This window comes from Harpia harpyja, chromosome 22 (genome assembly GCF_026419915.1).
Source record: "Harpia harpyja isolate bHarHar1 chromosome 22, bHarHar1 primary haplotype, whole genome shotgun sequence".
Taxonomy (NCBI): domain Eukaryota; kingdom Metazoa; phylum Chordata; class Aves; order Accipitriformes; family Accipitridae; genus Harpia; species Harpia harpyja.
The window spans coordinates 19,223,758-19,250,546 of NC_068961.1; the positions used below are offsets into that span (position 1 = coordinate 19,223,758).

Below are 26,789 nucleotides of genomic sequence, written 5' to 3' on the forward strand. Positions count from 1 at the left end.
CCTTGCCATTGTATTTCCAGAAGCCTGTTGTAAGGAAAATTGATTATGGAGAAAAATGAAAAGTTAATCATACAAGAATGAGTAACGTTAGAACCTGCAATCATGATGCTTTATTTTAGAATGGTATTATCAGCAGGTCCTGTAGACCTGGAGAGGTGCTACTGATCAGCAAGTAGTTTTGTATAACATAAGCAAATGAGGAAGATGGGGAAAGAAGGGTTAATTTTCTATTAATAGCCTCCTGTTTAAATCACTTATCTCTGTTATGCACCTTGTGAAATGAAGCTTGTGGTAGTACAGTGTCTTGGAGTTTCACTCTTCTGCTGTTCAACTGGCGTTGAATCCAGGTACAGTCAGTTTGCATTTGGAAGGTTATCTGTGCAATGAAAATAACTAGTTACCTTAATCTTTCATTCAAATGTAAACTCTATACAACTTTTCTAGCACTCAACTCATTCATTAGAGGTCAAGGAGAAAACGAAGTTTTATGCCTTTGCCATCACTGACTTTGAGCAATTAGGCTGGTGGCAATGAATATGAAAGCTCCTATTTCTTGTCCTGTGAGTGCAGAAAACATTGTTCTTGCCAGTGTCTGGATTATCCTGTTGGTGGTTGAACACATCTGCACATTCTTGTGACGTATATTGAATAAAGGGGAAATAATGAAAAAAATATTTGGAATATTTCATCACATGCCACTATCTTTTTCTCCTCAAGTGCTGGCTGAAGTTCAGTTTGTGGTTATAGCACATCTGGGAACTCATCTGAATACTTAGACTGCTTAGATTTGCTTTTATTTTGACTTGTCTTTTCCAAAACTAAACCTTAAAAAAAAAAAAAAAAAAGGAGGGAGAGAGGACCATAGTGAGTTGTGAGCTCCTCGCTCAGTTTTTTAACCCGAAGAGATATTACAATGCTCAGCCCCAAAAGATGCCAAGTCTATTACCCTCATGTCAGAATTGAAAATTAGCATAAGTGTAAGCTGCTTCTTCTACTTCTTTATTGATGCTCTCATGATTTAGTTTGAATATTTACATGGTGCATTTCAGTAACTGGGTAATATTTGCCAGAAGTGATTGGTTTTTTTCTGATGAATGACAGCAATGTAATTGATTGCATTAGACAGTCCAGGTCAAATTGAATCACAGTGTGTGCCTGTCTCTGTTGTACATACATGCCTGTATATATGCATGAGCTTAACCAAACATCTGTAATAGGAGGGGAAGATAAAATAGTTTCTTATCTTGTACATTGTATAGACCAAATTAATCTTGTAGAATACAGGATATTTACTGTCCCAGTCTCACTGCAGATAGTGTTATATGAAAACAGATCATGTTGTATGAGAGAGAATTATACTATGCGTATGCTTACATAATTAGCTGAGAAATGGTTTATTTTAACAAAAAAAATACATCCACAAGTTTTCCCGCATTGCATGCCCCAATTACAATTTTAACAGCACTTGAACTAGTGACTTATACATTATGAAATCCAGTATGAAGTGAAGTTGGAAAGAAATGCTTTTTCCTGGCCATGAGTTTTTGTATTTTTTTTAAGGATGTGTTTTAATGATCAGCTTAGGCCAATCTCCCACCCTTCCATGCAGCACAGCTGCATTTTCCTGCTGTTTCTCTGTGTTGGTGCAAACAAATCACGCGACTGGCAAGCTCACAAGGCTAAATATTTTTCGAACATGCAAGGCTAGATCCACATCCCATCAGCAAACTGCTGCTCTCACTGTATGGCTACACTGTGTTGACACAAGGTAGAGAACAGTAACGCATGGCCGTGTACCACAAGAGGAGTGGGAATGCCTTTTGCAGTCTGGTTTTAGATTAATGGATGTCAATTTTCCCCTCACTTGCACATTTTCATTATTCCCTTCTTTGAGCGGACTGTCTCCACGATGTGATGGAGTGAGTGGTATGGCAATGGGTGCTCTTAGAATTGTAGGGTGCTCATTGTACCAGCAAAAGTTACCCTTTTATTTTAGTGGCTGTGGTGTTAGGGTGCTGCCTGTGTTCTGCATCAGCAGAGTGCCTCCAAGGAGGCGCTGGGTGACTAAATCATCCTGTACTTTCCCTCTGGGGTTTTGTCTCTGGATTCCTCTTCCTTCCCCTACCTCATGCCATCATCAGCACCTTTACCGCTCGGATAGCGGCTAAGTGGCTTCACGCTCAGCCACTGCCACTTACCAAGTCAGCTGTCGTCAGAAAATACCTTAAGACTGGAGCTAATGTTTCTTCCCTTTTCAAAAGACAAAATGCATGTATGATACTGTGCTGCTGCTGCTGGCTCTGAATAAAAAGAAATTAGGATGTTGGTGTTTGGACCTTGTTAAACAACTGCCAGGCAAGACTACCAAACTAACAGCAGCTCTTAAATATTATGACAATAGAAGCAAATATTATTCAATAAATCTTTTCTTTTTCTTTTTTTTTTTTTCCTCCTACAGGAATATTTTTACCCGAAATACTTGGGTGAGTTGCAGTTTTTACTTTCACATTGTAGCAGTGCTGGTATGTGGTGCCTAACACTGGAGCTTGTCACAGCTGAAGTCTCTGCTAAGGAAAGTGATGGAAATCTGATCGTGATAAACATGCATTGCTAGCTTTTAAGATAGACTGTACATTCCTTATGTGGCTTTGAGGTGTGTTTTTTGCTTATGTATAGATTTGCATACAGAGATCCTCTGTGTGTTTTCTGCATGTTGAAATGTTGATGTTGCATTTATATCTGTAGCTTGCAGCATTAGTAAATAATTTGAAGTCTTCTACCTTTTTCCCCTTTTAATTAACTTAGCTATTAACTAACTTCCTTATTTAAAAAAAAAAGTGCCTTTACTGATTGAACTACTGGCTTATTCTATTGACTGTATCATAGTCATGGCATTATATTGTTTTCTGTTTGTGTTTAATGTGTAGTACTTAAGACCACAAATGCCAACAGTTTGAGAAAACTCCATGTGCTTTTTAGATTTTTTTAAAAGAGATTTAGTAAGTCAAATTTGAGTAGCTACTAACATGCTTTTAGAATCATAGTAGCATCTGGTTAAGTGATCATCCTTTTCAGATGGCTTATAACTCTACATCAGAGCTAAAAAATTTTAATGAACTTTAAGAATTTTAAGGCATCTGGGAGATTATAATATTGCATAGATTTTGCACCCACCCTCCAAAGCCTTGCTTAATGAATCAGCAGGCCAGGTATCATTTTACATGCTTTGAACAGCTGCCATGTCATCGTTATAATAATAATAACAACAATTTCATTTTCTGTTCTTCAGCTTGTATTCAGAAATATGGGTCGCCGTATACAAGAAGTCCAGATTTCCTTACATGCGTTCATAGTAAGCATTTTTGTTTTGTATATTGTAGTTAAATGTTCTCTCATTCTACCTGAAGGAGTGGGACCAGCTTAGCTATTTCCATTTTTGATAGTATTTTAGTACTGGTCTTCCTATTCTCTAGGCTTGAGACTCCATATCACTTGTCCTATCTGGGCAGCAAAACAAGACCTTTTCCTTTTTATAACTTATTGCCATCTCACTGTCATGTTTCAGTGCTTTGGTATTTTATGATGCAAGACATTTCTTTCCCACCAGTTTCCCAAGGTCTGAATAATCTGAGAAGCAAGAGGGACGAGAAATAGGATTTACCATAAGGTTGTACACTATGCTTGGCCTTTCATTTTCTTTTCTCTTGAATGCTAACTTTGGCTCATCCCTGTTAAAGAACCTTAAAAAAGCTTAAAGTCAAACCCAGGCTTGTGTCAGACTTCTTTACATTAAGGAAATCAATTTTACGCATTGCGTGACTCTGCTTTAAATATTGCAACCTTTAAAAATTCAAATCAATTTGGAAGTCAGACTGATATATTTGTTCATCACTAACACTAGAGATCAGAGTTTAATGAACTCGTCTAATACCTTTCCTGTTCCCTCTTGAAGCTTAGCAGTGCTAAAGGTATAAAGCTGCATAAATATTCTAAATAAGTTCTGGAAGCAGATCAGTTGAAATGGGGAGAAAAACGCATGTATGTCTATTTATTTTCGTTTTTACCCCTGTGGTTCAGTCTCTTACTGTGACCAAGTTTGAAAAGTCATGTGTTCATACCTGTGCTACCAAGGCAGGATCGGGATTTAGTCGACCTTTCACATTTATAAACTGCATTACAGCAACCTTTTTTGAAGACTGAATTCCAAGGTTAAGTGGTATGTGAAGACTTGCCCTCATATAATGCAGCAGTATCACTTATGGATGTTAGAGTCCTCTGAGCTGGGAATTCTCAGACCTGTGGTACCCGTGTTGGGTGCGGTATGCCAGCTAGTTCAGAGTGGGATGAGAGACTGAATGCTTCCTTTTGCTCATGTGTATGGCACAGCAAAGAGGCAGGAGTTTCTGCTGAAAATGGTGGTATTAACTGGGAACACTTGTTCCAAACAGCCAATCAGTATTTTAGAAATGCAAGTCTAAAGGGTAGTGATGAAAAAATCTGAAAAAATAAAAGCTGAATAATTGATTTTAGGGATTTTTGCCCATTGCAGATGCAGTGGTTTGGAAATAAAATTATAATATTTTCCCCCATTAAAATATTAAAGTATTTTTAAATGGCTGAGTTTTGGCTAGCCATTGTCAATTCACAGGAGAAGTAATGGAGAAGGAGCCTGAAACACGCTTGGAAGAATGACAGGCTTTGTGCTTGGCCAATTCCAGTGTGTGTCTTAATTTTTCACAGATGCTGCCAAAAGGCTCTGTAGCTCTGTGGGGTTGTGCCTGCAAGACACATTTAAATTTTGTTTCTTAACAGTCTTTCTCCTCTCAAAACAAGGTAGTGGAAGGCTCTTTTAATCTGGCATACAAAGACATTGCACGGCCTAAGGGCTGGAGGGTGATTAGCTAGACCAGTTTATACTGTAAGGTACAAATTTTAACTGTGACAGTGACTGGACAGCTTAGCAGAGTGTTTGAGGATTCTTAATTTCATAAGATCTTTGGATCAGGGTTACAGGTAGGATTCAGCTCCCAATTCAGAGAGGTAGATGCAAGTGTTTCCAGCATGGGTGCCTACATGACCAGTATTCCCATCACAGTCAGTGGAGAGTTAATCTGCAGTCGGTGGTTCTAGAGGGATTCCACTGACCAAGCTGTGTCTGTCTGAGGAGAGCTGAATCACGCTACGGACTCTGTTTATTGTACTGACTAGATCTCCACTGACTGCAATGAGAATTTAAGATAATTGCTTTGCAGATAGATGCTTACCTTACACACAAATACCTGTACTTTCGTCTGCAGATCTGGATCTTTTTCTAAAAGAGGTTCTGTAGGTCAGCTAGGAATTAGGGATTTGGTTCTGTAAGTGTTTGGAAAACTCTATGGGAATTTTTGGAAATGAAGCTGCATGTGGCCTTAAAAAACACAATGGGATTTTTGTTAGGTTGTGTGTGTCTCCTTTTTAATAGTAAGTGTCATAATCTTCGCAACCTAGCATTTACCCAATGAAGTTTTCATTTGCACCATTTTGTGAATATCAAAAAATAAATTCACAGTACAGAGTAGTGAACTGGAAGCAGCAGTCAGTGTACTTAGGTCCATTCTCTGTCTGCACTTACGAGCTATATATGTGCTATCAGACATAGCTCAAAGCATGCAAAAAGGACATGCTCTTCATTACTTTTAAAAGCGTTACTAAAATCTGCCATGTAAATGAATGGAAACGAAAGCTCCATTTTCTCTTGCAATGGTGTAAATCAGGAGCACCTTCTACGAAGTTGGCAGAATTACCCAGCTGTGAAGCCACCAGGAGAGTATAAGACTGTCTCTCATGTTCTCAAACTCTCATGATAGGAGGACCAAACTATCAGCACAGTGATAGAAATGTCTGTGGTTGTTCCTGCTATTTACCATGGGTTGCGATAGGGTGGTATTCTGCTGGCCAGTGTTATTTCCATCTGGCTCTGCAAGGCACATCAGAATCCAGTTTGAGGGAAAGAATCAGAAGCTTGAGGATACACCAGGTAAGTCATGCATAACCCTGTTGACTTGTTTTGTTTATCAAGGGACTTTGAAAACACTGCCGTGTCTGGGAGACTTAGCTTGTGCTGCTTCAAAAAAACAGACTTGGCTTACTATACCTAAAGCATTCCGTTTACTGTATACAGATTCTGGTCTGTCTAGGAAAAGAAACGTGCTGATCAGAGCTGCTCTGTCGTGGCTCATCTCCGCCTTAGCCTGGCCTCTCCTTCCCCGACTCCTCCACCTCCAGCAGTGTGTCAGCGGGGCAGTGATTTATCGGGAGGTGTTCTGGCAGGTGGATGTTCAGACAGCCCGTGTAGCTGTGTTTTGTTTTGTGTGGCCTTGCCTCTACCTTGGCTGTGGCTTTGCCCCAGCTCTGCACAGCTGGAGTGGTGAGGAAGAAAGAGAATTAGGCCTCTTTTGCAGCGAGGGGATGGTTATTTCTGTGAGGCTCTTAGGACTGTGTACCCATGTTTTTCCTGTAGACTTTTCCCAGGCACTAGCTTCTGAGCATCAGGATGAAATACTGAAAATCGGCATTTCTTTGGCCTAGTCACACTCCCTTCCTGATCAGCCCTCTGGCTCTCTCTGCCCTTGTCCACGATGGAACACCTTGCTGAGGCTCAGGATAAATGCTTATCATCTCAATGGCATAGCCCTAGCTAGAGGTTGAAGCTGTGCTGGTTACAGAGGAGAACCTGAAGTGAGAGAGTGGATGGAACCACTGTGTTTTGGTAGAGGTGGATGAAATCACAACTTGAAATGCAGATTCTTTCAGTTGTGGAGATTTGTGATCCTTTATGACCTTTTATAGAGCTCCTTTCTTCGCTTCATCTATTTTGTCCTGCTTGATTCAGCCCACTACATTTAATGACAGCCATTGCCAATCATCTGCTGATTTCTGACATCTGTTAGTCGTCTTCAGAAGAACAGTGGAATCTTTATTATAAACATATGCATAGTGGACAGGTATGTTTGTCATAGTTTTTGAACTGGCACTAGACAGTCCTTATGTCCAAAGCTCAGTTAAATACCCTACAGAGAAAGGATTGGTGAAAACTTTTATATTGTACAATGGGATAAATGTAAAGAAATATGAAATTAGTACTCCATGGTAATCTGAATAAACTGCAACACTGTGTGCATCTAACTTCAGTCTTCAGGTAATTCAGTGTGCAGTGCAGCCCAAGAATCTGACCATTTTTTCTTGATAACTATAACACAAATGCTGTCCAACATTTGAGCATATGCTCTTGCCTTATTTTTATGCCTAACATAGCACCAATCTCAATGGCTGTCCAAAAGGCAAACTGAAAGTCCAAAAGGCAGTGGGGCAAACTGAAACACAGGAGGTTCTGCCTGAACATCAGGAAACACTTTTTCACTGTGTCGGTGACCCAGAAGTGGCACAGGTTGCCCAGGGAGGTTGGGAGTTTCCATCCTTGGAGATATTCCACAGCTGTCTGGACATGGTCCCGGGCAACTGGTTCTCGGTGGCCCTGCTTGAGCTGGGGGGTCAGACAAGATGACCTCCAGAGGTGCCTGCCAACCTCAGCCAGCCTGTGATTACTGGGATTCAAATCTGAGGGAGTCATTGCAAACAAAAATGCTGTTCAGTGCTTTATAAGACATCAAAGGGAGTTGCTTCTGCCTACACTTACAGGAATGTTAAAGTTTTTTTCAAAGCAGCCTGTCATGAACGTGACTTTCAGGGTCACACAGAGGAAGTTAAGAAGAGACATGTAGAAGCAGTATAATCCTGACAAAAGTAGGACTTAATCCAATTCTTAACTTCTCTCAATTTGAGAAGTCTGATGGAGCTGCTAATCTGCAAACAGTTCCTCTCCCTACATGCCCCCCTGCCACCCCATATGCCCGTCAATTCACAAGTCATGTTTCAGAATATCATGAAGAGTCTGAACTGGATGTTGGGTCTACTGAACGTTGGTCTCAGCAGAACCAGTGCATGAAGAGGGGTCTTTGCTGCTGCTGCTGGCTTAATGTGTACCCACTGAGTACTTTTTGCGCTGCAAATCCAGTATCACAGACCAAACTTGGTCTGCGGAGGGGTGTTGCAGATCAGGTGCTCTAACTGTACCTGTCTGGTCCACTTTTCGTAAACTCTTCCTTTTGTCTGGACTGAACGGGGTTTCTGCTGAGTTGTAAGGATGTGCTGCCAAGATTGCAGGATTGCAGAAGGCATTGTTAATGATAGTAGTTCTTCCTTTAAAGACTGCTACCTGCAACAGCTGCCAACAGTTCCTGTATCGTGCACCAGAAGAACTGGGCAGAATCGTTGCTTTGTAGCTGTGCCACCCCCACTCTGGGGGCACAGCTGGTCAGGCACAAGAAGCTGCTGTGTATGTTCATCAGAAGAGAAGCCTGGACATCGTGGCGTTCATGTCGTAGGTCTTCCTTTTCCAATGCACTCCATGTGCTGGTGAGCCCAGAGGACAGTGGGACCGACCGTTTAACTGCTCTGGTGTAGAAGGTCAGTCCCATTGTGAATATATGTTCATCCAGGTTTGCTAAGGCTCTGGTCAGGTTCAAATCTTCTCTGTAGAAGGTGGCATCTGTGGCAAACCAGCCTGTGACTAAAGTTCACCCAAGTGTAGGAGTTCCGCAGAAATACCCTGTCTCTGCTGAACCCCGCTGGTGGGAGGGGATACATAAACAGAAAGGCCCTCTGACTAAAGTTCACCCAAGTGTAGGAGTTCCGCAGAAATACCCTGTCTCTGCTGAACCCCGCTGCTGGGAGGGGATACATAAACAGAAAGGCCCTCTGACTAGGTGAGCTTTGCAGTCTACAGAATGAGCTTCTGCACTGCTCCTTCTCATTAAGGTTGTGGAAACTGTTAACACATTCATATTTTCTGAAGATCACTGGTCTAGAACACAGTAACAGGTTACTACTACCAACTCATTTTTTGTGGGGACAAGGGTGTTCTCTCATCCTTCCTTTAGCTATCTCTGCAAAGCACTGTCCCTGGGCATTCTGCAGATTGGTGGGTGGGTGAATTTGTCCAGGTGACTTCCATTCGTTGAGCAGTTACACAATAGTTTGATACTTGTTCTTCCAATCCTTCCCAAACTATGGTGACTAGTCTCTTGCTGCTTTCCTATGGAGAAAATCCAGTGCCAGCTATTGGAACTTGGCTTAAAAATCAGTGGCAGACTTTACTCTGTGTTGGCCCCATAGGAACATTGTGCTGCCTGTAAACTGGATTAGTGGTTTGCTATTCTTATGCTGTTAAAACATTGGTATTTCTTTTTTATTCTCATTCTGCATAATAGAAGAGCCTAAGTTGGACAGCTCTGACAAAAATTTCAGATATAAACCTTTGCTAGCCACAAATCTGTCAGCCCTGGTAAGATCCTCAGTTGAACTACCAAAAGTAATTGAGAAGAGTACCCATCCTTCCTTGAGTACTGTAGTTGCTACCTGCTTTCTATTTTCTCCAAAACTGCGGAGCGTAGAATTAACTTTCTTAAAAATGAGCTACTTTGAGTTGTTTCTTTCAGGATGTGCCCTTCAGATACAGGGTTGGTAGCTCACTCCCTTTTGCAATGAAATGAATTCCACTGCATGTGCTCTGCAAAATGCCTGGCACAGCTTGTTCGGCATGTGAGCACTAGGAACTAGCTTCCAGTTTTGCCAGGTGTGAGTATTTCTGACAGTGATTCCCCATTACTGTTTAAGGTTCTTGACTTTTAATGAGAGTGAAACACCTGGTTGTCAGTGACTTCAATGTATTGTTCTGTTTTGGTTTGGTTTTTCTTTATATATATGTTATATATGTGTGTGTATATATATATATGTCTTTATATTCTTTATATAAATCAGATTTGCCAAATCAGTGTTCTCCTGATCCTTGTCACAAAGAGGGGACCATCAAATGTGAAGATCTCAAGGGAGACTTCTATTGTGAATGCAAGCGTGGCTGGCAGGGAAAAACATGTGAAAAAGGTAATTGGGTTTCATTATCTTTCATACTTGGAACAAAGATGTATTGGGTTTTGCTATATTGTCCAATGGTCACTGATACTGTGCTGCACAATTCAAAAGTCACAGAATTGAACCTGGATTACACACCACTTGTGTTTTTACCCTTCTGTGAATTGGTTAACTCTTTCACGTCAACATTGTTATCTGACTTTAATGGATCTCAGCTTCGTCTTGGCAAGATAATGTAAGAAGTTATGCTCTAACTTGCTGTCTCACCCCTCTGAAAGGGGCAGCAGAAGTAGAGTAGTAGTGGCTTTTGAACCCTGACATAATAGAGCACAGACTGCAGAGCCAGAGAGGGTGGCCCATATTCCTTTCTAGCATCCCTGCAATGGGAACAGTGACTTTCAGCAGGCAAGTTGGCATCTGACTCTGATGATGCACAAACTGATGAAATTAGTCTGCTAAAACTTCCTTGCTAGTAGGACCTTATTTCACGACCGCTTAATCCCACTGTGTATCTCTGTCACCTCCAAAGAGAATATTCAGGCAGAAACTATCTGTGCAAGAAGTTCCAGGCCCCCAGAGGGCTTTCTCTATTCCTTTATGAAATACTGAAGTTATCTTCCCTCCTCTTGTTTTCTGGTTTCTTGTTTTTTTTTCTTCTGCCTGCAAGGCTTCCTGTCAGGGCCACTGCTTTTCTGCCTGCCAATATTAAGTAATTGCCAGAAATCGCATTCAGCCAGTCCAGAATTGTGGCTACCAAGACAGCAGGAGATCCAAAGCCTTTCCTTCTGATGTAAATATTGTGGGGAGATTATAGGATCACTCACAAGCAGCTTATTTAAGCATTTGAGACAGTTGACTGATCAGTATGCAGTCAGCTTTGAGAGCTCAGCAACTGATCAGTCTCAAGCATATCTCCTCTTTTTTCTTATGAAATGCCATGAAATGTGCTGTTCTACCCATCAGCTAACTCGAGTCCCATATACAAGCAGGACATAATGAGCAGGTAAGGCAGATCGAGGGTGAAATCCAGGCTCTGCTGGATTTAACAGGCTTTTGCTGCTAAGTTCAGTGGAGCACAGCTTAGCTCACAGTACTCAGTAGTTGCGAACCTAAAACTTTTTGTGTTCTCATGAGTTCTGTAGTAGTAAGGATACATTGTTCTTGTTTTATTTAAAGCTTTCATCCTGAACTCACTGGTCATAGTATAATTTTAAAAGTTGATTATGATATAAAATACATCAGTTATAATTAGTTTCCTTCTGCAGACAAACTACTTCTTCACCTCCAAAGTGACTAAAGATACTCTTCTGCATTCTCAGAGCTGTGAAGGAGATACTCAGTTACAGTTCCTTCTCTGTCTTTTTTTTTTTTTTATTAAATGTACTTGAGCTAATGTACTTGAAGTGTTTGAATGAAATCTTTGTGCTTTTGTAATCATTGTGTTGCAGCTGTAATACTGTTTCTTGTTTGGTCTTTCTCCTTACCAATGCCTGTCCCACTCCCACCCTCTAGATTATTTACAGAGGTGAAAAGCTGACTGTAACACTTCCTTTTGATGCAGATATTGATGAATGCAGAGCACAGAACGGCGGCTGTAACCAGCTCTGCCTCAACAAGCTAGGCAGCTACCGTTGCTCATGCTACAGTGGTTACACTCTTAAAGACAGCAAAACATGTGAAGGTAAGCTTTGCTGGGCCTCTCAGTTTGCTTCAGCAGATGCTTAGTGACTTGTGACTGTATTTCAGAGAGCAGCTCTGGTCTTCTCCCTAGCCCAGCAGAGACATGCTGGTAGCTCCTGTTAGCTGCACTCTGCTGGGGTTGTGCTGGGTGCTCCAGCCAGCGCTACGTGCCTGGGCTTGTCAGCGGTCACACCGTGCTGCTCTCCGATATCATAACACAGGCATGATTCACAGAGTGTTTGTGGCTTGGATTGTGCTAAATTGGTTTAGCTGCTCAGTCCTCATATCCTGACATTGAGAGGAGGAAGGCCTGGCCAGGTGCGTTGTTATGATTCTTTCCAGTCTCACGGTGTCGTAGTATATGAGCCATTTGTTTTTCTTTTGTGTGTTTCTTATTTTATTTTTCTAAATTTGGCTATGTGCAGCAGCTAGGGAATTCAGATAGGTACAGATGGATAAATTCACTGCAACTGAGTATTAATAGCTGTAGAAGGGCCCTAGTGAAGGTTGGCAGCTATTTTGCATAGCAGCTGAGAACAGAAAGTGAGGATCTGAAGTATCTGATTGCAACTGCAGAATGAATTGACATAACCAAAACTTAAGCAACTGAGATTTTAAAAGTGTTAAGAAACTGTATGCTGAGACACAGACTCATTAATGATCACAGGTGGCTGCTAAAGTTATGTGTATCATCTCATAAAAAAACAGGCAAGTCTGTGTATATACCTCTTACAGATGGATGTGATGACATATTTCTAAACAGTTTGCATAACTGATCTGAACAACATATTAATGCTACCAACAAAAAGACAAAGAGCAGGATTTTATTTCTGTGTCACTTCCACTGTAAAAAGTGATGACTGTATGGATTATGTGGTATCCCTCTCTAAAGGGAGGAGCCACTTAGAAGAGCCAACTTCACTTTTGAATTGTCCTCTGGTGCCAGTTGGCATGGACAGGTGGATGGCGAGTGGGCTCACAATTCCGTTTGTTTTCTTATGTACATATATTTGTCTAATACCCTAGTACTGTCTATTAGAGCACTGTGAACATAGCGTATAAGCATTCTGTAGCTTCAGTGTGTGACCCTCTGGTTGCTGAGGTTACTGTCAGCTGTGGTTAATGCTAGTTGAGATTTATCATTACATTTCAATTTTCTTTCACGTTTATTCCTGTCATTATGTGCACACACTAAAAAGTTAGGTTTTGTCTGTTTATCTGTAGACTAGGCTACATAGCATACTAGACAGACTACCGTCGGCCAGTTCACTCAAAAGTGGGAAAATCACAAAGTGTAACATGTAATTGTAGCTTTAACATGTACTAGAAAGCAAAAGTAAATATTAGACTCTCAGTATATTGCAAATGTTTTGTCAACACCAGGATTTTGCTGGGTGTTAGTTAACACGTTAGAAAAACACTTGTTTGTTTTTATGGACCTGCCTTCATGGTGAAACCTCACAACATCTGAGAGATGTGACTTGTTCTCTGTGACAAATAGGGCTGCTTCAATTCCCCTTTACAACAGATTTAGATCTTAGTTTTGTGAATGCATGAAAAATTATTGTTTGCCTGTCTGAGGAAGGAGAACAGAAATCTGTGATGCTCCACAGGCTGTGTGTTCCTTCTGTGGTTTGGTAAAATTCATACTGCTGTTCCTCAGTTCCTGCTTGCTGCTTTTTTAACCCAGTTTCAGCCCTCTGAATGGAGTGGGCCTTTTGGGTTTTGTTGGGTTTTGGTTTGGAGTTTTGTTCTACAGTTTTTCTCTTGGCTCACTTTGCATTTTTTTTTTTCCAATAGTGGTTAATGGCTTAAAAAAAGACAAACCAACTGGTTTTGAAAGCCTGAAGTCACTTTATATAGCTAGCTAACCCTAAAGGCAGATTCTTAAAGCTATTGGTTTTTCAGTTACCAAAATAATATAGAGATCTCTTGACCCTGAGCCCACTCCAGTGTGCAAACAGTGAAGTGATTTATGCTCATCTGAATTCATGTTGTTTAATTGCTTGTTTTGCAGACATAGATGAATGTGCAGCATCAGCAGACATCTGTGGAGAAGCTCATTGTAAAAATTTAATAAGCTCATACGAATGTCTTTGTGATGCAGGCTACAAGTACGATGACGTGAGAAAGACTTGCCAGGGTAAGCTCATGAAATAACATCATGTTAAGATGTATTACATGATTTAAAGTGATAAAACCCCAGAAATTTAATTTCAGGCTTCAGTAAAAGTTTTGGGGTTTTTTTTTTAATCTTGCTTACACACTGGACTTCTGTTCCCTTTCCCTAGTTGTGAGTGAGTTTGCAGTTTGCAGTCATCTTTGAGTTCATTGAGTTTGCAGTCATCTTTGATGACTTGAATCAAGCTGTATGAGCCAGAGTACTGAGATTTCTTGAATTTATGATAAGCACAAGATCTGGTGGAAGCTCAGAAGCATCTGTGCATGTTGCTGTCTCTGTTTGTAGGACAAGAAAAGTTACAGAGCAGTAGCTGTTGTTCTTTCAAAACCTGTCTTGTGGTATTGCTCTGAACTAGGAGCTTAATATGCATTGGAACCATGCACAGTTCTGCTGGCTACACTGCCTGCAAGCTTTCTCAACGGAGTAAGTTTTGAAAGTATTCCAAAACTAGCATTGTTCCCTGCCTTTTTTCTAAGTTACCATAATGACTTGAATCACACACCAACCAGCCCTACTGGGCTCTAAGTGTTTATCCCTGCCTGAAGAGATCCCTGGGGGCCATCGCAATTTGTTTTCCTGCATTTGTTTGCGAAGCGGATAAAAACAAGCTGAAGGGAAAAAAAAGTAATGAATGAGAAACTCAGCTTTTACTTGTCTGTTGAGGATCCAGCCGCTGAGTAGCAATGAAGGAAGCAGTCCGTGAGTTGAACCTGAGTTGAAGGAGCAGGAGCCAGTCAGCACAGGCATAGCAGAAGGGGTCTGAAGGGAGGAAGTCTTGTCTAGAAGTTAAAGCCCAGGGCTCTGCACCAGCAGACAAGGACTTGAGCTCTGCTTCCAGCCTTCCCACTGACTTGCTGTGTATCTTTGGGCAGCTGGAATCTGTCTGTGAAAACAGATTTGTGCAGATGCTAATTCTAACTCTTCCCTCCTGTAAAGATGTGGCACAGGGTAAGTACTGGCTACGGAGCACTTGGGCACGCTCAAATGAAAGGTGCTACAAAACAGCACTGATAACTTTTTTTTTTTTTTTTTTTTTTTTTCCCCCAGATGATTCATGTTTAAACAAACTCAACTGCTGTTTTCTCCTCTCTTCTTTGCTGGTTTTGTGTAGATATAAATGAATGTGAAGAAAAGCTCTGTGAACAGACCTGTGTCAACTCGCCAGGGAGTTATACCTGTCATTGCGATGGCAGAGGGGGAGTAAAACTTTCCCAGGACATGAATACGTGTGAGGTATGTTAGTCTTCATTGCCGTAACTGCAGAACGGGCCTTTATTTTACATTGCAATTAAGAATAGCTGATGAAGCTCTGGACCAAAGCTGTTTGAGCTGAGTGACCAGCAGGAGGGAATCATATTGGCAAAGTCATGTGAGCTGGGGACGGTAGCTCTCCTGAAAAAAACTTTCTCCTGAAAGTCTCTCTTCTCAGGCTCCTCCTGTCCCCATTCCAAAAAGAGTATGCCAGTGATAGCCCTGCCAGCCCTCTGTTTGGCTATAAGTTACTCTGGCTGCACAAGCTTTTATGAGTCAGACCCAGTAGGATGGTGCAAAGGTCTCAGGGCGTATGGTGTAAGTTATGGACCAGCACTTGCACTTGACATTTTCGTCTTCCAGGCATTTGAGGTGAATGGGCTTCAGTGGCACAGGCTGCCTCTGCGGAAACCAGCCACCAGCAAGTTCTTAGCATATCTTTTGTTGCAGGCACGATGCTGCAGTAGAAAACCTTATGCTGTACATTATGGGTATGATTTCATTTTGTGACAGGAAATCATTTCTACAAGACAGATAGGAGGGAGGAGGGAAGGAAAGAAGAAATGTTCTCAGTACCAGAACAACTGTATTTTGAGAGTATAAACATTAAAGAGCTCTAACCTATTGTATATATAGCAACTACATGAGAAAAGGAGGCATACTCTCCGATTCTCTTTCTGCTGTGTGAGGAGAATAAGCACTCAAAAATGTGTTTTGATTATAGAACATAATCCCATGTGTGCCTTTTGCTGTTGGAAAAAGTATTAAATCCTTGTACCTGGGGAGGATGTTCAGTGGCACTCCTGTTATCAGGCTGCGCTTCAAAAGGAAACAACTGACGAGGTGAGGACAATTTAGAATGACAGTCGAATGCGCTGTCAGGCTTTAATGCATGCAATGGAGTTAGGTCATTACAATAACAATTAGTCCTATGATCATCGTTATTTGTTTGGATTATGGAGTCCTGTAAAGTGAAATGTTATCCAAACCAGTAATTAAGAAAGGCAGCCTTGACCGCAGAGCTCCTAGGGTAATTACTGAAGTACAATAATGTATTTTTTATTCTTGATGCTATTTTAAAACCCATCTTCACAGCTTAAGTCTTTCAGGAGTGCATTAAAAGCTAGTATGTTTTAACAGAGCTTTATAACTGCTAGAATTGATGCTATCTGTATGGAAAGTACTCTGTGGTTTTTGAACTCTGCATAACTAATTTATTTCTTGGCACCTGTGCGGTCAGACTTGTGGCCGAGTTCGACTTTAGAACCTTTGATCCTGAAGGTATCCTTTTCTTTGCTGGAGGCCATCAAGACAGCACATGGGTAGTCTTGGCTTTGCGCAAAGGACGGCTAGAGCTGCAGCTGAAATACAACGGAATAGGCCGCGTGACCAGCAGCGGACCGCTTATCAACCACGGCATGTGGCAAATGGTGAGTCCAGACCACTGCTGAGATCGTACTCTTTCTTGGCTTGTTCCTGATGGGCTCTGTCAAGTGCAGCTAGACTTTTGTGTGTTTTGAGAAGATGCTTTTCCAACCTATCTATCCATTTGATGCAAGCCGGTACCTTATACATTCTAAGGTGAGAATGCAATAGTTTTCCTAACAAATTGAATGATACTTTATATCCATTGTAAACTGGATTACATCACTAATTTGCACAACCAGAGCAGACACAGTGCCTTTGAGATGCAGGAGTGCTAAGCTGACTTCATGTCAGTTTGAGAAGATGTCCTCTGGTTGAGGGTTAGAAGGGAGTAAGAGGGAAGGAACTCTGTAGCTGTTCTTTTAAGGAAGTTTCCAAGGGTGTTTGGTGTATGGGGGGTGTGTGTGGTTGCTTTTCTTTCTTTGTTTGTTTGGTTACAGGGCTCAGACAATCTGAGCCCTTGACAAATCTCTTATGCTATACTATCCTTTTTTTAAAGTCTTCAGGCTTGTTTATATACAAAATAGACCATTTCCCTTGTAATGGTATTGGGGTCTATTAGAACCTCTCTGTTTACTAATAACATAATCCCAGCAATCTCACGAAACAATGCACTGCATCTTGGAGCTTGTAAGGATTCTTATTCTTGACACTCTCACAGAACATCTCCTGGCAATTCTGGAAGCATCGTGGGTGTTACCATTTGTGACAGGATCATGAAAAGCATCCTGTAGTATGATCTACAGTAGATTAGCAATTTATATATGCCTTCTTACTTCTGCCTTTTCCTCTCCTTTCATTTTTTCTTACTTAATGAGATCTTTTGACTTTTAAGTTGGTGTGTCTCTTGGGGAGTGGGTGGGAAGCTCTCAGCCAACTCGCATATGAGACAAATACAGATACTGGTAACTGAATAGTTTTCTGTTGTAAATTTTTTAGTATAAAAAATTCAGAATTATACATTAAAGAAAAAAGCAAGGTGGGAAAAAACTTTATTTCTAATGAATAAATAAAGAAGTCCTTGAGTGCATTCACTGTCAACTACTGACATTTGGTAATGTTTCCAGCAGATGAGGTGATGTTTAATTCAGTTCCTTTACTGTCAGTGAAACATTTCATTTTAAGTATGGACTCGTGTGTACTTTTCAACCTCACCTTCTGTGAAGCACAACCGCAACAACTTTCAGAGGTCACAGTCCAGACTCATATGCAGTTTGGGAGCTTTAGTCTGGACTTCAGTATGCACAGGATCAAGCCCTTAGTTTTGGTTAGACATAGAACAGCAGAGTTTGGATACTTGGGAAAACTTTATAGGGCTTGTGAGAAAATAATAATTTTACTAATTAACTTTCAGCAGATGAAAAAACAATGGCTATTTAAAAGCAAAACATGAGAAAAAGCAGCAGCGGTGTATGTCTTTTGGTCTCTTGAGCAAAAGCTGCATACTTTTATGGAAATATGAAGGCATTTTCAAAACTTCAGGCCAATATTTCTACCTAGGTTATTTTCTCTGATGTTGATCCCTCCTAATCTATTTTTAAATGATCATTCCCAACATTGAAAACACAAACAAGCAAGCCTCAGGAAAAACTTCTAATGTAGTTATTTGTGTCTAATTCAGCTGGATGAAGTGGCACGTATGAACTGATGATAGTAGAGAACACACTCACCTTCTGTTTGTTTTGCCTTTCCAAAAAAAGTAATCATTTTGTCTTATTTTCAATGTTTAGTTTAGTACTGCTCTGAGGACAGTATGGTTAGCAAAAATAATAACTCACCTGCACTGTTAAATGTCAGAACTGAAGGTTAAGCAATCGCAAGCAGGTTTGTATTTGGCTTTAACCCTGCGGCTGCCTGTAGTCCCGTCCCTTTTCAGTGCTGTCCACTTGCTTTTCAGCAGAGAGTGGACAGGCTGGCTGTGTGCTCCAAGCTAACCAGGGTGTGAATCCAGAACACAAGGCTGACTGCCCTTATGGCTAACCATATGGGAACCCTTAGCTACGACAACTGCCCGCCTGAATGTCCCCGAGCGCACTGTGGCAGGCAGCAACTAGCTTCTCCTTGCAACAAGAGGAGTGAATTAGAGCAGTCTGCTAACTACCAAAATGCTTCCCCTTTTGGTTTGTAGGTGATGGTGGTGCACCAGCAATTAAGGTTTGAATATAAGGAACTGCAGCTCAAACTGCCAGAGGGCAGCGTGAAGTAGGCAGAACGTAATTTCCTAAACTGGAATTTGTTAAGAGCTTTCACGGGGATTAACCCCTTCTCCTATGGAAGTTTCCACTGATTTGGGTTTGTTTATATCAATGATCAGAAGCAGCTAAGAACTCAGACTAATTTTTAAAATTTCTGTATTATTCCTTTCTATGCAATCTAATAAAATTTTAGAAGGCCCTGAGTGTTGGTGGCCCTGCAAGTTGCAGGATTTCTCCACAGAGGAAGCACAGCATGGGCATTGCTGCAGCCGGCTTTTCGCCATTCCCATTTTCTCCGTGGCTGGCAGCGATCTCTGCTAGGAGCAGGGAGATGGTCTGTGCCAGCGCTTTGTGGTGCTCCATACCCCCGTGCATTAGGGCAGTGGTGACTGCGACACCGAGCACAGGCATCTGAGTGAGTTTTTAGCTAGCTAGCCAGTGGAGCTAAGCCAGTTGGGCTGTGGCTGCCAGGACCTGTGGGCTTATGTTCCCACCCACTGAGTGGACTTTACAGCCTGCCAATGCCCAAAAAAGCCTGTTTGAGACTGGCTTGTGTGTCTCCGTGGAATGCAGTCAGGAGGCGTAGATGCCACTTTAAACAAGCAAGCTTCAGACAAGTAAATTCATGTCCTGTAGGATAGGGCACAGAGCAACACACCAGGTGTAAACAGTGTTTTAGCAATGTAAGCCAGACTGTTCTGGAATCCACAGGAGGAGAAAAAAGTTTGATAGTCTGTGAACAATCTTTTCAACTGTCAAGTTCACTTAATCTTCATTACTGAAGACTGCAATCCAAAGGGAGTGTCCAGGTATAAACGTGCTCAACCCTATCGTCCTGTATGTTACAGCCACAGAGTGAGAGCTCAGTGTGGCTGATGGAAACAATTTTGGGGCAGCTACTCTCAAAATGCAAAGAGAAAAATGCTCATGACCTGGCCTACTAGCAGGGAGAGACAAGAATAAATCTAAACAGCTGCTGAAATAGATATTTGATTCTATACAGCGGCTCACTGATGGAGGCAGCATCTGGGTGTCCAGGGAACAGAGCTGTACGGATGAAGAGTGGGTAGGTGGGGTATCTGTCATGGGGTGGGAAGAAGGAGTGCTGTGTTGAAGATAATGAAATAGAGGAGGTGCGCTCCTTTCTTCTCTGCGGGAAGAAAGGTGTTGTCTTCTGCTACGGCCACAGAACGCCCCGTTGGTAGCAGGACCCAGGTCCCAAGGCAGCAGAATCCATGCTGCTGTTCAGCAGCCTGCTGCGTGTCAGCTTTGTGCTCTGCCTCCTCCTCTCCCTCTGCAGAGCTGGCTGCTTTAGAGTGCTTCTCTGTGCAGCCTGGTCATAATTAAAATTATGAAAATTTTTTGAAATTGCAGTGGTGATAGAATCTTCTTAGAAGTAGCTCTTCAGAGAACTGGAGGTAAAACTTGCAGAGATCTTTTGAGAGAAAAATTAGTGCCTATTACACATTTTTATTACCCTCTCAAAAATGATTATCTTCTGTTGTTCTTTTTTCAGGGGTCAGTATTGAAAGGCTGTGGCTGGAAGGCTTCTGCATTATCTTTCACTGGTCCAACAAAAGACATCTTACCTGTCTTTCCAGCTTTTCCTTTCACGTGCAGCTGCAATAGGAAGTTTCTCATTAATAACTTGTTATTGCATTTATGTTTTGCATAGAGCAACCTACAAATGTCATGTAGTTAATCCACTTGTATTTTTGTGTAGCTGTTTTGAAGTAGCTGAGCTGTCTTCACCATTAGGTCAACTCCAGGTTGCTTTGTAGGGTAAAGATTTACATATCAAGGTGGAATGTAATTTAAAAGGCAGGCAAAGAGGCTTAGGGACAGAAAATATTTCTCCATCATGGGGATTTCACTGGTGGTGTCTGTCCTTTAGTTGAGGGTGCAGATATTAAGTTCTTTTTATACTGAATTATTCTATCTGCAATTTTACTTTTTCAGATCTCTGTTGAAGAACTTGAAAGAAGTTTGGTTATAAAGGTCAACAGGGATGCAGTTATGAAAATAGCTGTCTCGGGGGATCTGTTTACTCTAGACAAAGGACTGTATCAGCTGAATTTGACAGTAGGAGGCATTCCTTTCAAAACAAAGGACCTTGTTCTACCGGTAAGTATAGCATGATCGCTCATGTTGTTTTGCATGCCTGAAGGGCTTGATTTCATCTTCTCTTGGGGTAATGTAGGTCCTTCCTGAGAGCAGTTCAGCCTGCCCTGAAACAGGTGGAATTATCACCTCCTGGATACAGCTTTCTCTCCATTGACTGTAGAGGGAGCCTAAGCCAGTAGCAAAGGTGAGACTCCTGATTTTTCAATTGATAAGTTTGGGTGAGATATATCCCACCCTTGGCCTGCAGAATTAGGACACAGCAAAACTGGAGGACATGACAAAATTAACAGTGGTCATGCTGGCCCTGGGGGGTCAGTGGACGCACTGCTGTGTGAGGGTACTGTTGTGCCCACTAAGTCTGGAAACAATGTTGGGGGCACTTTTTGTGTTGTGACCAAAGTTTGTGCTTCGCGTATATTCTATCACAGTTTTGCTGCTTGTGTTTGCTGTTTCAGTTTAGTAAGACCCAAGGAAAAACAGAAGCTTATTTTTCTTTATTTCCTCCTAATTCAAGTAGATAGGGCACATGAATAAAAGTTTAAGCCTTTAAGGTGCTCTTTGGGTGAGATTGGATGATTGCTGTGTTTCTGAAATAGCTGCTGCTCAGGCTATTTCAAATGTCCACCACACACAGAGTTGGCACCTTGAAACCCAAATTGGCATCTCTTTATTTCTAAATGAGGTGACAAGCTTGCGGCTCTGTGACTGGGAGTGCAGCTGCTGAGGAAGGCTCCTGTTCCTCGCAAGAAGTCATTCAGGGCCACTGCTTGTCTGAAACATTAAGCTCGGGGTGTGGTCTGAATATAGGATTGAGAGCCAAAAACTCCTGAGGTTTTTATCCTGGCTCAGACACATAATTCTCTCTCTGCTTCAGTTAATGGGAGCTAATGGTGCTGATTTAGACACTTTGCAAGGAGCCTTCTCTCTTTACGTACTGTCTCACATTTTAGTGCTGACATTTGGTACAGGATAACGTAACTAGAAGCTGGAAGAAAAAGGTGTGCACAGAGCAGTGTGCCTGTCTTGTGGCTCGGGCACCCCTCCCTTAAGCCAGCACCCAACAACTTAGACCATCATCAGGTCCAACATCTTGTGTGTCATGAAGGCTGTTTGCAGTGACACAAAGGGTTGGGTTTTTTAACTTCAAGTTAGTCTCCAGCATTCGCAATGCAGAATTACGGGAGTCACATAGCTTTGGCTACAGAGCTTTAGAAGTAAATCGCACTGATGATGTGCAGCATGTAGAGGAGCTAACGGAATCAATACAACCAAATTAGCACCTGTGTTAGCTAGTGCCCTTCTGTCCTGTGGAGACAAGCTGAGCTCAGGGGAGTTTCCTGGGGAATACTGACCACTTACTTGCTTAGGGTTGCCACCACTTGGCTTGCATGTGCATAACACGTCAAAATGATTTCTCCTATTTAGTATCATAATCTAACTCGGTATTCGTCTGCACCCAAAATCAGCTATTTTCACTGAACAGTAGTTTGAGGCATGAGATACTGCCTTATCTTCCTAGATAAACCCTCGGCTGGATGGTTGCATGCGGGCATGGAACTGGCTGAATGGGGAGGACACCACTATCCAAGAGACCATAAAGATGAATGAAAAGATGCAGTGCTTTTCTGTAGCAGGAAGAGGGTCTTTCTATCCTGGTCGAGGTTTTGCTGTGTTTAATCTTACTTACGGTAAGTACTTTATTTTCTTTATTTCTGACCTGTTGTCCCGCCATTAATGATACTTGGTTAATAAACAGTTTAAAACTTAGATGTGTGCCAGAGCCTGTGTTGATTGATGCAGAAAAGACTGGCAGCTGTGAATGGAGCTAAACTTGTGGCTCATAGCGAAGGAAGGCCTATGTATGATGGTTAGAACCAGTACGAATATGCCCAGCACGGACTAGGTTTTCTCTGTGTAGCTCCAGTAATGCATTTCACACCTAGGCTGGTTCCAGCTCATCCTCAGCTTCACATCTCTCTGTCAGCAGTGTAGGTGGTTCCAGCCCTAGCCACTGTTTTTCTGCTAAATAGGGAGAGCTGCAAGCCACAGTGCTATATCTTGAGTTTATGATGGACAGAAGATCAATATTGTCTGTAGCAAAATGTCCAAGATTGGATTCACTTTTAATCATTGGGTGGTATTAGTTACACTTGGGACAAACACACTAAGCATATCCCTGATACAAGCTGAATGAAATTGGCCTAGATACAGTAATAACAAGTTTCAAACCAAACTTGGCCATACTAATGTAGCACTCAGAAAGGCACCTTTTCTTCGTTCTAGATTATTCTGTTTGTTTATATGTATGATCAACTGTCAGTATTTTTAAACACATACAAATGCCAACCATCTATTTTAGTTTGGTGTGTAAGTCCTCCTCTGCAGAAGCCTTCTGTGCATCATTATGTGGATTTTTCTGCTGTGCCATTGTAAGTTAAGGAGTATCAGGTGTCTGTCGTCTCGCTTACCGCATGGATTCAAAAAGCTGCAAAGTAGAGACAAGGCAGCATCTGAAGTGCAGATGACAGTACTCAGCAGAGATGAGGCCTCAGCACCTGCATTTTTTTTTCCTACAAACAATAATCCTTTTTTTTTTTTCTTTGCTTTGCAATGGTAAGCTTTATAAAGAACTTACCACACATTTCTTTTTCTGCAGTGCAACCTTCTTCTGGAAATGAAACCAAGACAAGTTGGGAAATAGAATTAAATGCTGCAATTCAACCAGCAACAGATACTGGTGTGCTGTTTGCTCTAGTTACAGAAGAAGCATCTGTCCCTTTTTCACTATCTCTGATTGACTATCACTCCACAAAGAAACTGAAACAACAGGTACAGACTGAAGTATTTTTCTAGAGAAGGTTCTTTGCTATTCCCTGGGAACAGAAAGTCATTTTCAAAAATCAGTTGTCAGGTCTGCTGCCTGCCTGCTTATTTTCCCCCACCAGTTCAGAACATGGTCTGAGACTGAGGTGCTTGGCTGACACCGAAGTTCTGCCTCTTAAGGGTACATGTCAGATGCTACTAGGGAGCTTTTTGCAAATGTTGTCTAGGTAAAAGATGGAACTGATCTCTTGAATACAGGCATATTTTGTTATGTTTTTCTGGCACAGAAGCTGTTTAATGCCATAAGCAAAGAATTTCCATTCTCTGGAGGTCATCAGTAAGAGTCCCAAAGTAGTCAAGAGACAGGCTTTACGTGTCACTCCAGGTGCTGTGAAAGGCCAGTTATGATGGAGGGCAGAAGCTCCTGATTTAATGGTATTCATAATAAAGGGCTAGATTCTGGCATTACACGAGTGTAAATGAGGAATTATTTCACTAAAACCCATGAGCCAACTTTTCATTTATAGCACATCAGCTCTAGTCTGTTTGGTTCCAGTGCAATATAACAACCTCTGTAAGACCCACTAAGACGACAGTGGTTACGACTAACAATTAGTTCCACTGGTTCATTGGTTTTTCATCTATGCAAATGAGCTCAGAACACAACCAGCAATAGTAATTTAGACTAATTCTCTGGTGGCTCTGCAAAATCTTTGTAAACAAGGCCACAGTGGGGTCATCCTGGTCTTGGTTAAGCGTGGCTAGATATATATCTGCTCTACTGCCTCTTTTCTTCTTTCCCCTGCTATCCAGTTTATCATCGTGGCCTTGGAGAACACAGTTGTGTCCAGACTGGCAATAAATCTCTGCGATAAGAAGGAACACTCTGTGGACATCCTCCTCAAGAAAGATCACTTATCCCTGAGGGTAGATGGGATAGCAGGAGAGAGTGAACTAAGCATCTCTGAGTTAGAGGACAGTCTGTCCATCTTGGAGAGCTCTTTGCAGTCAACGGTGAAGACGTACGTGGGAGGATTGCCAGGTGAGCATCCAGTTTTGCAGCATGGACTACAGACTCCCAACTCACCTTGCTGAGCTGGCAGTTGGGAAATCTGTCTCTGTTCATTCGAGCTAGGAGCCTCCTTCTCTGTTTCTGCTTGAGCGGGCTTTGTCTGCAATGCAGGCACATGATCTTAACAGATGTCAGGGTGCGCTTGACAATTATTTTTTTTTCTTGAATGATTGTGTCCTTCTGAGGACAGCTGGAGGCAAAAATAGAAAGAGGAGGTTTTGCTTGGTCAGCAATAGGAATGATTTATCTGAAGGATAGCTGTAAGCAGGGTCATTATCTTAAACCTCATAAAATCCATAGGAGCTGGACCACAGGCTCCTGCAGTGCTTCATTAACGTAATGAACATGTGTGAGCACTCCTTGAGGGGAGTACCAGGGCCTCACATTGTTTTGACTGAAGGTTGGGAAGCCCAGTGTGGTGATTCTCCCTGGCTGATGTTCTCTTTGAACTGATCACAGCACTACACAATTAACAGATTTCTTCCCAGCAGAGGGTATGTAGGGCACAGCCAAGGGGCTACCGCCGTTTATAGTTTTGCTGGCTTTTCAGCAACAACAGGGCTTCTTGTGGGAGGTCAGTTTGCTCCTCTGTTCCGAACCTGGAAGATCAAACTTTCATCTGATTCAGGAATTTTGGCCAAGTTTGGGGATTTGTTTCTTGTTCTGGCTGAACTGGTTTATCAGTCCCTACTGCTGAGGAATGCAGTTAAGGAAACACTTATGTCTCTGATGCACAGAAGTACATCCTAATTTGTTGCCAGCAGCTAAGCAAAATCTTGCCCTTGCTTGCCCAAGCAAGGGAGAGGCAGCAATGTTGGCCTCTTGGTAGGGGCTGAAGCAGTCAGGCTGGAACAGGGTGGCTGAGGTGCCATGTGTGCTGGGACACATGGCGTGATTGTTCCCACCAGGAAAAAGAGTTTACGGAGTATTTATGCCGATGATGTAAATGGCTCCCAGTCATACCTAAAAGGGGGAGGCCACACACTCTGGGACGTTCACACATTGGCAGGAACAAGGCTGAATCCCCAAATGTGGCATTTTCCAGTGTCAGATTGAATTGGCTGAGCTGGCCATTGCACAAGCAAGAGAGGTCACCTACTTTCTTGCAAGTAGCTCTCAAATGCACAGCAGAGACTTTCACAGCTCAGAAAACAATCCCATTCTGTCGCTGTCCTGAGTTCTCTGTGGTTCACTTGGACTAACAGTGCTGGGTGAAGCACAGTTTTTAATTAGCCAGAACTAAGTGTGAGATGTCATAGCTATGGCTGTTTAGACCCAGCTGGCTTCTGTAGGTTTAGCTACTTTCCCCCTTTGATCTGTTCAGCTCAGCAATGGGAATTTCTGCCTGGGTTCTGCTTTTGCCATTGAGAAGAACCCAGTGCTTGCATCGAGAAACCTTGTCATTTGCCAAATGAATAAACATTTCAGCACTTTGGTTGGATTCATCACTCTGGGTTAAATAACTATACCAAATGGTCAGATCTAAGTGAGTTTGGCTCATTCAAATTTTGAAAACATTACGTCGTTTTTGGTTTTTCCCTGCTTCCATACCCTGTGGAAAAAACAAAGTATGATGGTCACACTTAATGTCTTTATTCCATTTGCCACAAATAAAGAAAGAATTCTGGGTCAAAATATGTACTATGTCCCACTCTAAGTACAGCTAATATTGCAGATGTGGAAGAAATATTATTTAGAGTTTCAAGAGAGAAGAGGGAACATGTAGGCATTTGCTACCATTTCTATGGTATTTTCAGTTCTGGTAAATCCTAAATTATGTAATTTATATGATGCATAGGTGTTTTTCCAGGCAATGTGTATACCACCTGGTGAAGGAGCCTTTAAACAAGGCTTCTGAGTCTTTACAGGACCACACTTCAGACAGATCCATTTCTAGTCATAACAGAAAATTAAATATTTGACCTGATTTGCAATTATAACACAAAGAAAATTTTTTTTTTAATTATTTTTGGTAGTATCTTACAAATCCATCTGAAAACCCACACTGTCTTTCAGTCAGCCCTGTGGCACGTGTAACAGCAATCTGCATGACTCCTTAGACGAG

General features: G+C 41.9%; 1 protein-coding gene across 1 annotated transcript in view; it reads left to right on the forward strand.

Moving 5' to 3' along the window:
- GAS6 (growth arrest specific 6) overlaps positions 1–26,789 on the forward strand; it is a 41,464-nt gene that overhangs the window by 12,703 nt on the left and 1,972 nt on the right. Inside the window, exons 3-14 of the mRNA XM_052773928.1 lie at positions 2,459–2,483; positions 3,290–3,352; positions 9,862–9,984; positions 11,534–11,653; positions 13,670–13,795; positions 14,946–15,067; positions 15,810–15,928; positions 16,326–16,515; positions 20,665–20,829; positions 22,349–22,517; positions 23,486–23,658; positions 24,466–24,694. Coding sequence (XP_052629888.1) covers positions 2,459–2,483; positions 3,290–3,352; positions 9,862–9,984; positions 11,534–11,653; positions 13,670–13,795; positions 14,946–15,067; positions 15,810–15,928; positions 16,326–16,515; positions 20,665–20,829; positions 22,349–22,517; positions 23,486–23,658; positions 24,466–24,694 — 1,624 coding nt within the window. The remainder of the gene's footprint in view (positions 1–2,458; positions 2,484–3,289; positions 3,353–9,861; positions 9,985–11,533; positions 11,654–13,669; positions 13,796–14,945; positions 15,068–15,809; positions 15,929–16,325; positions 16,516–20,664; positions 20,830–22,348; positions 22,518–23,485; positions 23,659–24,465; positions 24,695–26,789) is intronic.